The following is a 16,088-nucleotide window of genomic DNA, read 5'->3' on the forward strand; positions in this document are numbered from 1 at the left end:
GCTATGCAAGATATTTTAAAAGGCAATTAATATCCCTCAGAAGTAAAATATGCTTTCATTAGACCCAGAAAGCCACTTTTAGGAATTATCCTAGCACAAACACAAATGCTACTCATTGATAAGTTATCTGCAAAAATAACAAAAAAATGTGAAAAAAGAACACAACCAAAATGCACGATCTACCAAAATCATTGAATTCCATCATGCATCTACTAAAAGGAAAGAAGAAATCCAATAAGGAAATGTTGATATCTCCAGGTAGATATTCCAGGTAATTAGATTAGATACTCTAGCTAATGAATATAACTCCAGGTAGCTACTCTAGGGAATCAATCTAACTCCAGGTAGTTAGATTAGACAAAAAGTAAGTTACATGATATAATTCTGTTTGTGTTAAGGACAGGAAAGATATGTGAAAATGAATTAAGTGTAGTTTGTGCACAAAAAAATTCAGGGAGGATATACAAGGAATTTATGGATTTTTTGCATTATTTCCGTAATAAAAAGGAAAGAGGAAAACATGCAGGTTTAGTAGAAACTTGTCTTTAGGATTTATCATAATCCCTCATTCCACAAGCTGAATGTATACTAGTTAATATACTATGTCATTAACACAGTTCCACCTCTTCAAAATCAATTGATTTTCTCTGCTATCGGAGATGACAAGGCTCAATGAATGCAAATATTTGGATATTTGTCTTGAAATCTTTTTTTAGCTACTACTTACTGGAAAAATCTCTAAGACTAAGCTAGAAGTGTCTGGGATTTACCTGTCTAAATCCCTGAGACTATCTGTATCTAGTGTAACTGCAATGCCTTTTATACTTATGTTACATAACAGCTCATGCAGATGCTGTTAAATATTGAGATCACTGTGGCTTCAGAAATGTGGAGCTGTAGAATGGGCTGTGCTTGAAGTTTTTAAAATCTCTGATAAAACTGACATACATTGATTATGTTTGTGAGCCTCTGGGCTTTTCCAAGTCAGAGTGTTACATCACTGGGAAAGTAACTTGATAAGAGACTTTTGAGGAATTGCATTTCACTGCTAAAGTTGCCTTTGATTTAAACAACAACAACAACAAACAATAAAAAACCAACAACAGAAAAAAAACTTATGGAATTGCCCAAAGTGAAAAATTATGAGGACGAATCAAGATAAATATTTAAAACTCTTTTCTATCTGTGTTGGCCTTTCCTTGCTGGTCTTCAGTGACTGGGAGTAGAGTCTTTCTGGGGGCTCAGGGATCTGGGCTAAGAACTAGTTTTGAAGTTTCTGTTCTTTTTCACTTAGTTAATACTCAAGCAGAGTAGATATTATCAGAGCCTTTGTATTATGGGCTCATTTCAGAGTATTTGGGCTGGAAATTAGAATTTGAAAAAAGTGAAGTGAGATTTAGTTAAGAGTTCAGTTTGAATGGATCATGTGATATTAGAGAAGTCATTGTGATTATAAAGCAAATAGAAAAAATGGATTATTGCATTATTATATTTGATTCAGAGAAAGAAAAAAGTAAAACTGGAAATTAAAGTATCTGTCTGTGATTTTGGAGAAAACGTAATAGCTCTCTTCAATGGACTTGATAAATATGTTTTCTTTTGTGGTTTCATTTTTCCCATGGCTCATGTGTCTTGTGGGGCAATATATTTTGCACTCCTAGTGATCATCTTTTAAAAATATTGTAATTCTCATTTCTTAAAAAAGAAAGAACAAGGGGTTCTTGGAAAATAGCCTATTCTCTGTTTTCAGGCAGACACTTCAAGATGTGCTTCAGATAGCTTGTGGACACAAATCAAGAATATTGTAAGAAGTGTAGCGCTGGAGGAAGTAGTAGAAAGATAGAAAAAATAATAAAAGGCATGCTATATAAAAGGCATTTCTGTCATCATATAGAGCATTGGAGGCTACAGCTCTCCAAGGATTGTCTGGGCTTGAATGGATTTTCCTTAGCCAAGATCCCTAGGGCTAGCTTCTATCAAAGCCGAAGTCCAAAAGCTTAGCTCCATTATTTTAGTTCAGAATGCATGTGAAGGGCATTTCCATCTCTAGAGCTCTCTTGTAGAATAGACCAAGGGCTTCTTTGTGTCTGCTATCACAATAATATGTCAATATAAGCAGAACTCTTTACTGTGATGGATGGGACATTGCTATCTGCATGCCTCACCAAGCAAGAAATTTGGGATTACCTTGTGTTCCTCCTCTTTTGTCTTCCATACAATGCATGCTCATTATTTCTAAATATTTCTGTAATTAGTTGCTCTTTTATTCCACTTCTTCTCTGTTTCATGCACAATCTATTTATTAAGCTATTGTAAACTCTACTGTCACTTTGTATCTAGACCTCAATTGAAATCTCATCTCTGATTTCTCTCAATTCTCTGAAGTTTGTTTTCTCTCTCACCTTCCCCCACCCCCATGCATGGCTATCTTGAGAGATTTTGTTTTACTTTTCTGACGTAGGTTAATGTTGATAAACCAAAGATATAGTAATAATTGCACAGGACCCATCTGAGACATTTCTATTTAAATGCCCATTCTTTAAACTCAACTTGGCAAAAAAAATTTGATCACTTTCCCCCTTTTCAGCTGTATCATTCTGCTCTGTTCTTTCCATCTCAACACAATTGCAATCTTTGATTTGTACAACTCCCTAATACCCCAGGTCATATCAACCATCTTTAGCTTTCTACCTCTTAGGCGTGTCTTGGCTTTATCTCTATGACTACCCTATGGTTATTGCCTTGGTTCCAGCTCAACTACCTTGCCTAGAATTTTTTTTTTCTTGTCTAGATTGCTTTTCTACAATCTACTTCTCAATGTTACAGAGAGAACGATTTTTTCAAAATCTTCAAATATGTATTCTTTTGCTTGAAACCCTTCAATGCTTTCTTATTGTTTTTGTCATACATGTCCACAGCTTATAAAAAGTCATTGTAGTCTGGCTCCAGCTGGCCTCTCACACAGTCTTTCCCTTCACATAGTCTTCTCCCACTCAGCACACTGTGGTCATCAGAATTCCTAAAGGACACAATGCTCTCTCTCTTTCCCTTGGACCCTCTTGGCCCACATTCCCTCTTTCTAAGCCCCTTCTTTCCACAATCTCAATTCATCCTCCGCTTTGCTGTTTGCTCTTCAGTGTTCAAATCTCAGTTTGGCTTTCTGCTTTTCCCCACAGATTTCACTGAACAGCAAGTTCAGGTTGGGCTTTTCTTCTTGCTCCCCTGATCCTCTCAAATGGTCTAACACTTCTCAAATTTGGTTGATTTGTTGTTGTTGTTTACAGTTAGTTCTTGAGCACTCAAGCCTCAGCATCATGTATTCAGGATTTTCTGAAGGAGTCACAGAGCATAGATCCCTGTAGCTTCATCCCTCTTCTACAGCATTGACTTTTAGCAAAGGAGTGATTTATGAATCTGTTTGCACACCCGACTTCAAATTTTCTGATGGCAAGAGCTGTGTTTTCTTCTATGAGCATTAGCATCTATTACCCAGTAGCATACATATGCTCAAAACATGCTAAAGGTAGGCAGGACAATGATAATGAAGTTAGGGCCAGGCATGGTGGTACACACCTGTAATCTCAGCTACTTGGGAGACAAAAGTAAGATGACCATTGTCTGAGGCCAGTCTGAATGAAAGCACAAAACCCTGTCTGGAAAATACCTAAAGTTAAATTAATTATTAAGCTTTATTAACTTAATTAATTAAAACATGGATAGAGATCTGTAGGGATCCATAACCTGGCAAGCACAAAAATCTTGTGTTCCCTACTCTAATACTGCCAAACATAAACAAACAATTTTTTAAAAGAATAAAAACAAAGAGACAGAGGAAAGAAACTGAGGCTGGATATGATTTTCTTCTGAAGGTAAAAATGCACTTAGCTTAAGAAAATTCCAAAAGAAGTACCACAGCTGGTTTGTTCCTGAATGTGTCTTTGTCTTTTAATAATAGTTGTTTATGTGATCACTAGTAGAACTCATAATACTTGCTAAATGACATGCCCTCTGCAGTTCTCTAGTTACCTTGAAATTCATGTATTATCCATATTCTTTGCTGAAATATACTTAAGGCTCCATCACAGGGGAACAGCCTATGTTCATACTTGGAGTACTGCAAAGTAATCTTTACAAGTAAAAGATAACTTTATACCATAATAAAATCCTTTCAAAATAAATTTAGCAAATCATTTTAACACAATGCAGGATTTCTGTAAATCTCTGATTATTTTCTAGTTTGTGTGTTTGTGTATGTGTGTGTGTGTGTGTGTGCGTGCGTGTGTATTTTGGTGGGAAAACAAGATGATACAGGTTTTTTAATAATAGGTTAACTATGAACATCACTAGTAAGTAGTCTAAACTGTGGGAGCTTATGTGGCACATGAGACATTTGGCTGTTTCTTAAGAAATACCTGATGGGTAAAGTGTATGGGAATCAGTGCTAACAGGTAATCTAGCAATAAATTCTAGAAATACGGTTAAATGTGCTACTATGCACAGACTATTCCCCAGTGAAATATACCAGTAGGGCAACAATTGAGAGGCTCTCACCTCAATGAAATAAAAATGTCATTTTTTTTCACTCAGACACACTTTCTTATTTCAGGAAAGAGCTACTCCTCCTCCTATTAATAGACTTGACTAAATAATACTCCTCCTCCTACTAAAAGACTAGACTACAATCCTGCTTAGGTATCTTGGCTTTTATATTTTGGTTTTTTCTTTAGAATGACATTTTCATATCTACCTCATAGGATCATTATGTAAATTAAACATTGTTATGCTCTGAAAATATTAAGTCCTGTGTCTAACAATTAGTAGTTGCTTAATAAATGTTCTTTAAAAAACAAAAAGAAGCACCAAAAACAATTCTATAAGCATCCACAGGATGGAGTTTAGCAGGTAGAGATGAGTAGAATTTATTCATAATAGATCTTGAGTGGTTATTTTATTTTATTTTGTCATGGAGTTTGAACTCTGGATGTGGATACCGTGCCTGAGCTCTTCAGCTCAAGGCTACTGTGCTACCACTTGGGCCACAGAACCACATCCAGTCTTCTGGTGGTTAATTGGATGTAAGAGTCTCATGGACTTTCCTGCCCTGGTTGGCTTTGAACCACAATCCTTAGATCTCAGCCTCCTGAGTAGCTAGGATTATAAGTATGAGCCACCCGCTCCTGGCTCAGTGTGTCATCCTTTCTTGGTTCTGTACCCTGTGAGACTCTTCCTGAGAAGATTTTAGAGAAATGTAGACATTAGCAAAGATTTGAATAGATGCACATACGTACTTTTTGTTCTTCTCTTTCGACAGCTCCATTGCACTTCTCAATTCCCCAGTTTCTCATAAAATCTCTCAGATAACCAAACAGGGTTCCAATTCCATAGCTCATGTAAGTTAAAACCAAAGCACAAAGAGGCGCTTCTTCTAAGACCTCAACAGAAGACTTGTGAAAACAAGGCTTCCCATTTTGCTGAAAATATAAAAGAAAACCCCAAATTAGCCATTTCTAATTACAAATATACATTGTGGCTTGAAACATTGAACTTTCAGTCTTTAAAATTTGAATCAATGCATTTAAGGTCATAAACACTACTTGGAAACAAAATTAGAAATTTATCATTGAAAAGGATAAACAGAATCATTTTACACCTTCTAATGAAATGAGTATTATTGACTTACACCTCTTATCATATTAGAGGGTAAAATAAGACAGATTTATGCAAAAAGAGTTCTCAATGTTCACTTTTGTCTTAAAGCTGTCTTTTTTCTTGCGAAGTTTATATTTGACCAACTTCCATACTGTCTTGCTAGCTTGAAAGTTTGTGTTGGCACTGGAAAAAAATCAAACACATAACACGGAATTGCCATGTGTGGTTGATCTTCACATACATCAATTGATTCATTTTGGTATCAATCTGTGTCAAATTAGGAAAATTAATTGTTTTTTCCCTGGATGAACGGTAATACCCCAGTATGATATTTCTTTTTAAGGGCTGTGCCTCCAGATATTTTTGGTGAGGTCTGCTGTTTTCTGCATTCATCATTTTTGCTACTTTTATAAAGAACTATGTATCTTTGAAATAGCACAAGAATGTTTAAAAATTCTTAATTACAAAAGCAGCTCAATGTCTTTAGACCTAACGCATATAAAAATATGGATACTTCAATATTTCATTAGTTTCCAGGAAAAAAAATACTCGCAATCTTTTGTAAAAGGAGGAGGATTTTTGCATACATTTTTACTCTTTAAATAAAGACGCTTATACTCTCATAGTAACAATTATGTATTTCTTTGTGTTTTTGTAATTTTACATAAAACAGTTATTTTCTATTTTTACTCAGATAAAATATTTGTGCATAAAATGTAAAAATAGTAAATGAGAAAAATAAAACTATTATACAGTAAAAAAAAAAAAGATACAAAAGCCATTAGTTGAAAAGTCAATGATGAAAAGGGAAAAGAACTGTAGGACATAGTGCTTTTTATAGGTACCACAGGGGAAGAAGGGTAAATAAAAGAGGCTTGGTTTCAGTCAGAACCTTGATTTAAACTGCTCAATAAAGGAATCATTTGGCTGATGTATAGGAGGCTAGATTTTACAGGAGGATATAAAGAAATAAAATTCATTGGCAGTCAAGGCCAGGCTAAGAGGATGATCAGTTTCCCGTTCTCTTGCATTTCCATTTTTATAAACTGCTCATGTGGCTGAATCAAGTAGAGAATTTCCCTTGAAATTCATGAGAAGTTTCTGCTTCAATTTACTGTGAAGCAAGCTTGATTTGCAAGCTCGATCCACCTACATATAAATATGTCCCTCAGCTGGTAACACCATCTTGGTGTATATGACTGTTGTTTTGGCTCTGTGATGTGTTCTGCAAGAAAGTTATGACAAAGCAGACATTTTCAGCAATGTCTTTGAGTCCCCACCAATGTCTTCTTTCATCTCTCTTACATAATTTTATTTTTCATGTAATATTTAATTTAAACTTGAATTCACAGAGAGAAATTGTGAGATCTGCATGGAAAACATACTTACTGGTTATGTTCAAGTCTTTCATAACAAGATGGAATGTATTTACTATATTCCTTTATTTAAAATTAATCACACCCCTTTTGGGCAGTATTTCTCAATCTGGGCTTTGGCACATAATTTGAAATGTGAGGTTTTGTCCTATTAAAATGATGAAACAGAATATCTTGCTTAATAAGTTTGTTATTGAAACTTGTATTATTACTGCTGACATAGAACTGTTATCTGAAATATGCTTTGACTTGCTCTACCTTTCACTTTCTTTTAACTGAACAGATTGTGAACCACATTGGCCATTGTGCATAGTTATTTGAGACATGATGACACCAGCAGTTTGTTTGCTTCCTGAAAAACTGCTACATGTAGAAGTAAACTTATGTTGGGAGATGCAAGGAAGAATCATCATTGTGGATGTTGCCCTTATATCCAATATGGCAGGATCTGTTACTGACTGCCTCTTTTTCACAGTCCTAGGCTAACATGAAAAGTACGTAGAATCAATAAACACGGTCTCATTCTCTCAGAGCTGCCATGCTGTATGTGTACTATTGGGCGGGGGTACTTATACAACTGACCATAAAATAGAGCAATATGTAAATGTCACAAGGATGGGTCCATAAGGAAGCATGCCACATGATATAAACAGGAGTGGCTTCCTAAAGTAGATTGAGTTACAGGCCAGACTCGATGTGAGGTAAAGCACCATCCTGGAGAAGATCTGCAAGCAAACCAGATTGTCTAGGTTCATTTACTGACTGTGAGACTTTGTGCACATCCATTCATTTCTCTGGCCCCCAAATATCTCAAGTGTTCAATACTTTGGAAGCTGAAATACACACGCACGCACACACACACACACACACACACACACACACATACACACAGTGCTTGCAATAATGAGCACTCATTCAGTATTATGAATAATACTACTTTTAGGTAAATATTTGAAAAAGGAGGAAAAGAATGTATTTACATACAGCCTTGGTCAATACCTATGCATCAAGAAAAAGGAAAATGACTGACTAGTATGGAGACAGCAAATATGAGAGATGAAGAAAGGTAGAAATGGGAGTTTCAAAGGGAAAGAGAATGAGACATTGAGAAAGGCCATTGTCTATGAGGATTCTTACAAAAACACCTTGAGTTAATGACTTATCAGCCAGTTATCCCTACAGTTTTACCAGATAGTCAGGATTTAGGAAGAGAGAGGTAAGGGATGGAGGCAGTGGGTCTAGAAGTTAGTAGTGCCTGTGAAAGAAGACTGATGTGAATAATGAGGCAGAGGAAAGGTGGAGGCTTCGGATGCTAACACTGAAGAGGAAATTCTTAGTGTAGGAAATTAATTAATTAAATAATGCTAATCAGAGAGAAACTTAAGGAATAGACTCATTTTTTAGATCCTTTAGGAAGATGAGATGACGAACACATGTAAACCTCTGTACAGTAATGTTGGACTCTCTCAGTATTTTGAAAGACTTTTGTTCTCCAACAAAAGTCTTGTTCTGCTCCATATCTTTAGGATGACTTAACATGCATACTTAGATTGCATAATACCCATTATCAATAAAACAATAATAACAACAACAAACCCAACTAAAATCAAGTGAATTCTTCAGAATCTCTTCCCATTCACAAGCAAATGTGTCTTCAGGGTAAGATTGCTTGCATATCCCATTATGTTGCTTGTCAGTCTTTGGAAAGTTGATATGAAAATCAGAAGGAAGAGATGGTGTACAGGCCTTGATCACACTAAAAGGACAGGAAGTGTAGGGATAATAAGATTTGTTCTGGATGCTGAAATATCAAAGGAAATCTAGAGGACTGGTGACAGGAAGGTCTTGTTCTTCCCTGAAGTGGAATGTGTACAGAGCGTTCCCCATTATAGTCAAGAGTTGGCATTGTGCCCCTCTAAAAGTATGTAACCAACCCAGATGCCCCTCAGTAGACAAATGGATCAGGAAAATGTGGTACATATACACAATGGAATTTTATGCCGCTATTAGAAAGAATGACGTTTCCCCATTCATAAGGAAATGGAAGAACTTGGAAAAAATTATACTAAGTGAAGTGAGCCAGGCCCAAAGAAACATGGACTCTATGATTTCCCTCATAGGGAATAATTAGCACAGGTTTAGGCTAGTCACAGCAGAGGATCACAAGAGCCTAGTAGCTATGCCCCTATGAACGCATAAGATGATGCTAAGTGAAATGAATTCCATGTTATGGAAAGGACTGTTATATCACTGTTATAATCACTTTCAATATGCCATGTGAAACCATAGCTTCTTTTGTTGATGGTCCTCTTATATCCCTTCCTGTGGTTGTACTCGCGCTATCACTGTATCTCATCTGAGCATACTGGATACTGTATATACTGGTATTAGAACTAAGGAAGTGAAAGGGAATATCAAAATCGAGAGACAAAGGATAAAAAGACAAAGGACTCCAAAAACAATACTTGTAAAACCATTTGGTGTAAACTACCTGAACAACTCATGGGGGGAGAAGTGAAAGGGGAGGGGAGAGGGGGGAATGAGGGACGAGATAACAAACAGTACAAGAAATATGCCCAAGGCTGAACGTATGAAACTGTAACCTCTTTGTACATCAATTTGACAATAAAATAAAAAAAGAAAAAGAAAACACAGAGACAAGTAAATAAATAAAATAAAAGCTATCTCCTCAGAGAACTTCTTTTCACAGACAACACCGACTTCCAAAGACATTCACATCTGAGGAATCAATATGCTAGCATATTGTAGCAGTTACATTTTAAGCAAGGAAACTAAAATTACTGTAAGTGATGTGGAGAAGTAAACTTACTTTAAGTATTATACTGCAGAATAGGTCATTAAGTATCTGTGGGAGAAAAGACTGCCATGAAGAACTCCATGGACCTTCTTCAGAGTTAAAATTAATGTAACTGGCAGAAATCATAGAAATGCAACTTATAAACATAGTAGGAAATTGCCTTAAGGGCACAGAGCAAATGAAACATTTATTCAAGATAAAGATCTTAAAAGAACAACAAGTACATGGCAGCAAGGCATAACCTACTCCCCTCCATTAATCCTTTTTCAATTCCAGCCTGAGAAAAGTCCTACCCTGAGCCAGTAGGGCTAAGACGATGGAGCCTTCCCCTTCCTAGCTCCAGTTGGGAACTATGGCATTTCCATGCAAGGGAAAGCGCCAGCTTTTCATAGTATCCACAGCTCTCTTTTTCTTTTTGACAGAGTTTAAATTCCATGCAAAAATGGCTGAGAGTTTGGGAATTTATTTCCATCATTTAACACCTACTGTTATGGCAAAGATACTCTATAGGCATGGCACACTTAGAATACTGTGGCCCAACTCTCCTTTCCCTAAGTCACTAACAGGATCCCATTTTCATGGTAGAAGAAGAAAATCAACGATGACATATTACTATCCATTAGAGTGACTAGTCCTACTGTCCATAAAATTCTTCGTGTATTCCCCTATTGAAGTGGATTCTGTGTTGCACCCACTAGCCAATTGGTGTTGCCCACAAAGCAGAATTACAAAGCATGCTCCAAGAGAATTATTGATTTTATTTGGAGCAGAGAGCAGGAACCTTCATTCAAGGTTGCAGATTGTTCTTAAGAACAATGGAGATTTTGGTAGTATTCAAACTGTAGATAGTAGTCAGTTTGTCAGAGATAAACAAGAAAATAATTAGGTAGGAAGAACCCTCTTGCGATTAGAACAAACCTCAAAGATTGATCTCATAAAAGGATTCATGTCAGGGATCAGGAATTTGACTGGATCTGGATGTGCAGCAATTTATAAGCCCATCACATTGACAAAACCAATAGAGCAATCTGCCAAGTAATCATAGACTAACTTAGAGACACTAGGCTTAACAGAGTAGCACCTTGAGGAAATGACACGGAGGGAGCCTTGTTCGAGCAGTCATTTCAGTGCATATGTCATTCTCTAAGGAACAGCATTACAGATTTCACATTATAAGGTAAGTAGATGTTGTGAAAATAACTCAGTCAAGTCACTAAAGCAAGCAAACATAACAATTCCATGTGGGTGATTAACACTCAGAGTTGCTGCAATGGGTTAAGTGTTTAGTTACAAACTGAAAATATGAGACATGTCAAGAAATATGTAAAAATGAACTATTCCCATGTGAAAAACAGCAGGCAAGAGAAACTGAAGCACCCAGATGTTTGCCTTATCAAAGGTTGCAAAGTAGCTATTATAAACATATTCAAAGAACAAAAGGAAACCAAGGCGCAGGAAACTTTAGAAAATAAAGGTAATGGCATCTCTGAAAAAATCGATAAGGAAATATAACCTATGAAAAAGAACACAAGGAAGTGAATGAATTGAAGGGCATAATAACAAATAAAACAAGAATGAGAAAATTCAGCAGTATATTAAAACTAGGAGAAAAAAGAATCAGAAAACTTTTAGAGTTTATGTAAGGCAAGAATAAGAAAAGTCAAATAATAAACAAAATGATGAAAAACCATCAGGGATTTGAAAAATGTGAGCTTCCGTGGAATGCACAAACATTTATACATAACAGGTGTGCAAGAAGGAGATAGGATAGAGATATCAAAGAATAATAAAAAATAATTTCAAGGAACATTGACTTCCAACTCTTCCAAATTTAATGATACACAATAACCATATATTTGAAAGCTTAATATTTTCAAAAGAGGATAAAGCAAATAAAGGTGCTGCTAGACACGCTATACCAAAACAGTGAGAAGAAAAGAGCCAGGTGTGGTATCTCTATCTATAAACTTAGCAACTTGGGAAATAGAGGTTGGAATGATCACAGCCTGGGAAAAACATTAGCAAGACCCCATCTCAACAAATAAGTTGAGCCTTGTAGCCTAACTATTTGGAAGATTGAGGGTTAAGGATAGACAAGTCAAGTTGTTTGTGTAAGAGGTAACTGTTTCTAGAAACAGACACCTAATATTGTATAGTCTCTAATGACACTGTTGAGTATCTTTGTATATTTTTTTGTTACATTCTACTTTTTGTAAATACCTCAAAGAAGCTTTGTAACAAAATGTATTTCTGTATCACCAAAAAAAATGCAATAACTACTTACTCCCAAGATACAAGAGATAAGGAAGATAGGCAGAGAGAGAAAGGTTGATCAGGGGACACTGTATTCATGTATGGAAATGTCACAATGAAACTCTTCATGAAGAACTGATATATGCTAATAAAACCTAAAGCAAAACAAAAAAACAGGTTATGTAGGGGTGGCTGAAGTGGTAGAGCGTGACTTTAACAAGTACAGGGCCCTGAGTTTCAGCTCTAGTATCTTCCTCACATTCACACAAAAAAAAGCAAGAGAAAAGATGATAAGCAAAAACAATCCATTACGTAGAAACCATATAATATACTCCTAAGTCATAATAAGTGAAAACATAACCAGAAGACACTTTGAGATCAATAAAAATGAAGACACATATGAAAAATACTTTGCTTCAAATATTAAAGAAAATTGTGCATTCATTAGGTTACTCCCTTTCAGGAAGAATGTGAAGCAGAAAGACTTGTAAACCAGAGCTCACTTGAGATGGTAACTATGGTGGAGGCTGTAAGGTCTGCTGGACATAATTCAACTTTGGAGTTATGTAGCTATCCTTCACCACCATGCAATAATTACATTATTCTCCTCAGGTGAAACGTGCTTGACATACTCAGCACTTTTATTAAGTAATCCTAGTAAGCCAGAACAAAACAATGTTTTTGGCATCTACTGTCTCTGTCTCTGAGAATACCTTCTTCATCAGTAATAACCTGCCCATTTGACAATTATGCTTATCAATCATAATGTGGCATATGAGAACAGTGGGTACTCATAAAGATGTGCAGAAGCTTTTAATGGATGTTATCTTATGTACCTAAGTGATAGTTCTAAGAGATAGGTGGTAGATAATTCTAATATAGTTAGAATGATCTTTGCTTGACCAGAGAGATCCAAGGCACCAAACTACATGGATAAGACAGTAAAGCAAGAAAACCCAAGATGAATCAACTCCACAGCTCTAGAGCTGAAGCCAGATCCAACATGAAGTAAGACCTTTGAGGCATTTGAGATCGAAACCTAGTTCAGAAATAAAATACCTATTGGGATGAATCTTTATCCTCTCCAGATGGCTACTGGTAGCTGCAAATTCGGGAAAGTGACTGTTTTGGGCATGGGAAAGATCACCAGGTGGTTTTTATTGGAGCTTGCACCTTCATGAAGCTCATATTCAGTGGGAAGATAAAGTGCACCCATAAAAACAACACATTTGAAGACTAGAAAGAAGTATTCAGTAACAACATCTAGCAGATTGCATTTATTAAAAGCACTAGTAAACAGGAAACAAGATGCTCAATAATTAGTTCCATATTTCTATGTATCATTCATCTAATGAACAGGTATTGCGTATCTGTTATATGATAGCTATAGTTTGGGTTCTACTTGACATGGAACTGAGCAAGAGGGACACAGTCTCTTCAATACTGTCATCATTAGCCCATATGTATCCAATTATATATAAACTTTTTAAATAACTAAAATGTAGTAAATGTAGACTGTCAGGTTCTCAATTGCACTAACCACATAGTAGCTTGCTTGGTAATTTCATGTAGTTGTGGATCCTTTACTGGATAGGACATACATAGAATATTTTAATCACAGTAGGAAAGTCTACCTAGATGTACTTCAGTGTATGAGTTGAGTAGTTGGAAAGAGCTGGGTAATTGAACATATTTACTACCTAGTTCTTTACAGATACAAAACAGCACTTATAAAAAGGGAAATGATGAGTATGGGTGCCTTGGAATAAATAGGATCTAGTTCTGAATAAAAGAAAGGCTTGCCCAGTAGAATGATATTTAAAAAGAGATGTGAAGCATTAGTAGATATTTACCAGAAACAAAAAGCCTCCCTAGCAGAAGAAAGAGCTTGGGAACTATGAGAAGGTGGAGTTTGGGCTCAGCTGGCAGGAACAGTGAGGGTTATGTGTGGCTGTATGCTAGTTCCCTCCACCTTGTCCACTGACATTATCTCAATGCTTAGGGCAGTGACTGATATGTGACATGTGCCCAATAAATATATGAAGGAGTACTCAGTGAATGTTCTGCAGGACAGGTTAATCATGTTAAGGAGTGCTGCCTGGATTTCAATCAGGGAAGTCATTGATGAGTTTAAACAGATGATAGCCTAATAAAATATATACTTTCTAAAGTGCCCTTGGAAAGTGGTATGGAGAAAGGATAACTTGGAAGACTATTTATTCCACCATTTACAACAATTTGTAAATGATAATTTTATAATCATTTCTACACTCATCAGGGAAGAAGACTCAATGAAACCTGCTTGCTCAATTGCTTCTGGTATTTTGACTGATAAAAATCAAAAGGGATGAGTCTTCTAAGTGGCCCAGGAATGAAGCAACCACAGAGCTTCACAGTGTGGTGTGCTCTGAGACATGTCTTCACCATGATTGGCAATGACTCACACTGAGTTATAAAGGAGGGTGGAGTACCTGGAGGGTTCTAAGAGTAATATTTACTTGAAGTCAGCAGGCTGAGTCTGGATTACTTACAATCATTTTACTCTTTGAATATGAAAGAATCATTTTCTTGTACCTATTTATTGCTGAGCTACTAAACTTTGGATACCACTCCAAAATTACTGTCCTCTGTAGCTAGACCAAACAGGGTTGGTTGTTTGACTGTCTGAAGAAGCAGAAATCCTTCTGACTCAGAAAGAAAGAAACTTGCCAAGGATGTTCCATTCTCTGTATATTTAGAGAAATTAGCTTTAGGTTGCTCTTACCTGTTTCTGTTTTCCCTGCCATCCCATATAACCCAGTTCTTTCTTTTTTTTTTTTTTTGAAGATGAAAATATATGAAGTGGATGTGTGGCTCATATAATGATGTGTTATACCGACAGTCTAGAGAGAAGCTACATAAGAGTGCAAGGCCCTGACTTCAAGCCCCACTACCAGCAACAGAAGAGAGAGAGAGAGAGAAAGAGAGAGAGAGAGAGAGACAGAGACAGAGAGAGACACAGACACAGACACAGAGACACAGAGACACAGAGAGAAGAGAAGGGAGAAGAGAGAGAATGCAAAGTTACTTGTACACAAAGTCTTTTTTCTTCATTGAAAATAAAAAAAAAACCACACACACATATTTTTCATGAAAACCTTCATTTTCTACAAAAACTCTGTATAATGCCTCCAAATAATCAACTCACTAATATGCTAAAACAATAGTTCATTTATTTTCTTCCTGATAACATACATGGTCATTGCTATAATTATTGGATTAATATTTCTTATATGGTGTGCAATAGAGAAAATAAATCTTTCCCAGGGTAGGTCATCCTTAGTTTTTACTTGCACAAACAGCTTAATAGATGAAATTAACTTTTAGTCATCATAGATTTTTGTGCTGGATATGAGTAGGTGCCAGGTTTACCTCATCTGATTGCAGCATAAAGATTGCTACTGCACTGAACGAAAGAAAGCTGATGTTGGTGACTTGTTTAGTTTAGCCATAAAATCATTGTTTCAGTAACATTATGACATTTTTACATTAATATATCATTTTTCAAGGTACAAATGACGGGATAGTAGATAATGAGTTGTTATAATCTTTTGTTATTTGCATTACTTCTTTTTCTGCATGCTAACCTGAGTCTGTGGATACCTGATTTAATTGTCTTGCTAAAAAGAACAGGTCAACCTTGCTAACATACACTCACAAACCTGATGTCCATTGCTTGTGGGATTTTCTTGAACATACTGTAAAGCTGGTGGAGAAAAGCAGTCCAGTCTTATTTTTAAATCATTTTGTTGCTTATTCTAACAAATATCAAGCGGCAATCTACAGCTCTATGAAAATATTTTCTAGTAATTGTCACTGATATGCTAAAATTAAAAAAATGATATATGTGAGTATTCACATACACATTATATATACATATATGAACTTATTTAGATACACATATGTTTTAGAGACTATCTCTTAAGTTGACATTATGTCATTCCTACCTTTGG

General features: G+C 36.0%; 1 protein-coding gene across 1 annotated transcript in view; it reads right to left on the reverse strand.

The window, feature by feature from the left end:
- Positions 1-16,088, reverse strand: part of Sptlc3 (serine palmitoyltransferase long chain base subunit 3) — a 97,774-nt gene that overhangs the window by 69,624 nt on the left and 12,062 nt on the right. Inside the window, exon 2 of the mRNA XM_048349366.1 lies at positions 5,289-5,471. Coding sequence (XP_048205323.1) covers positions 5,289-5,471 — 183 coding nt within the window. The remainder of the gene's footprint in view (positions 1-5,288; positions 5,472-16,088) is intronic.

This window comes from Perognathus longimembris, chromosome 6, assembly GCF_023159225.1.
Source record: "Perognathus longimembris pacificus isolate PPM17 chromosome 6, ASM2315922v1, whole genome shotgun sequence".
In the NCBI taxonomy this organism is placed as follows: Eukaryota; Metazoa; Chordata; class Mammalia; order Rodentia; family Heteromyidae; genus Perognathus; species Perognathus longimembris.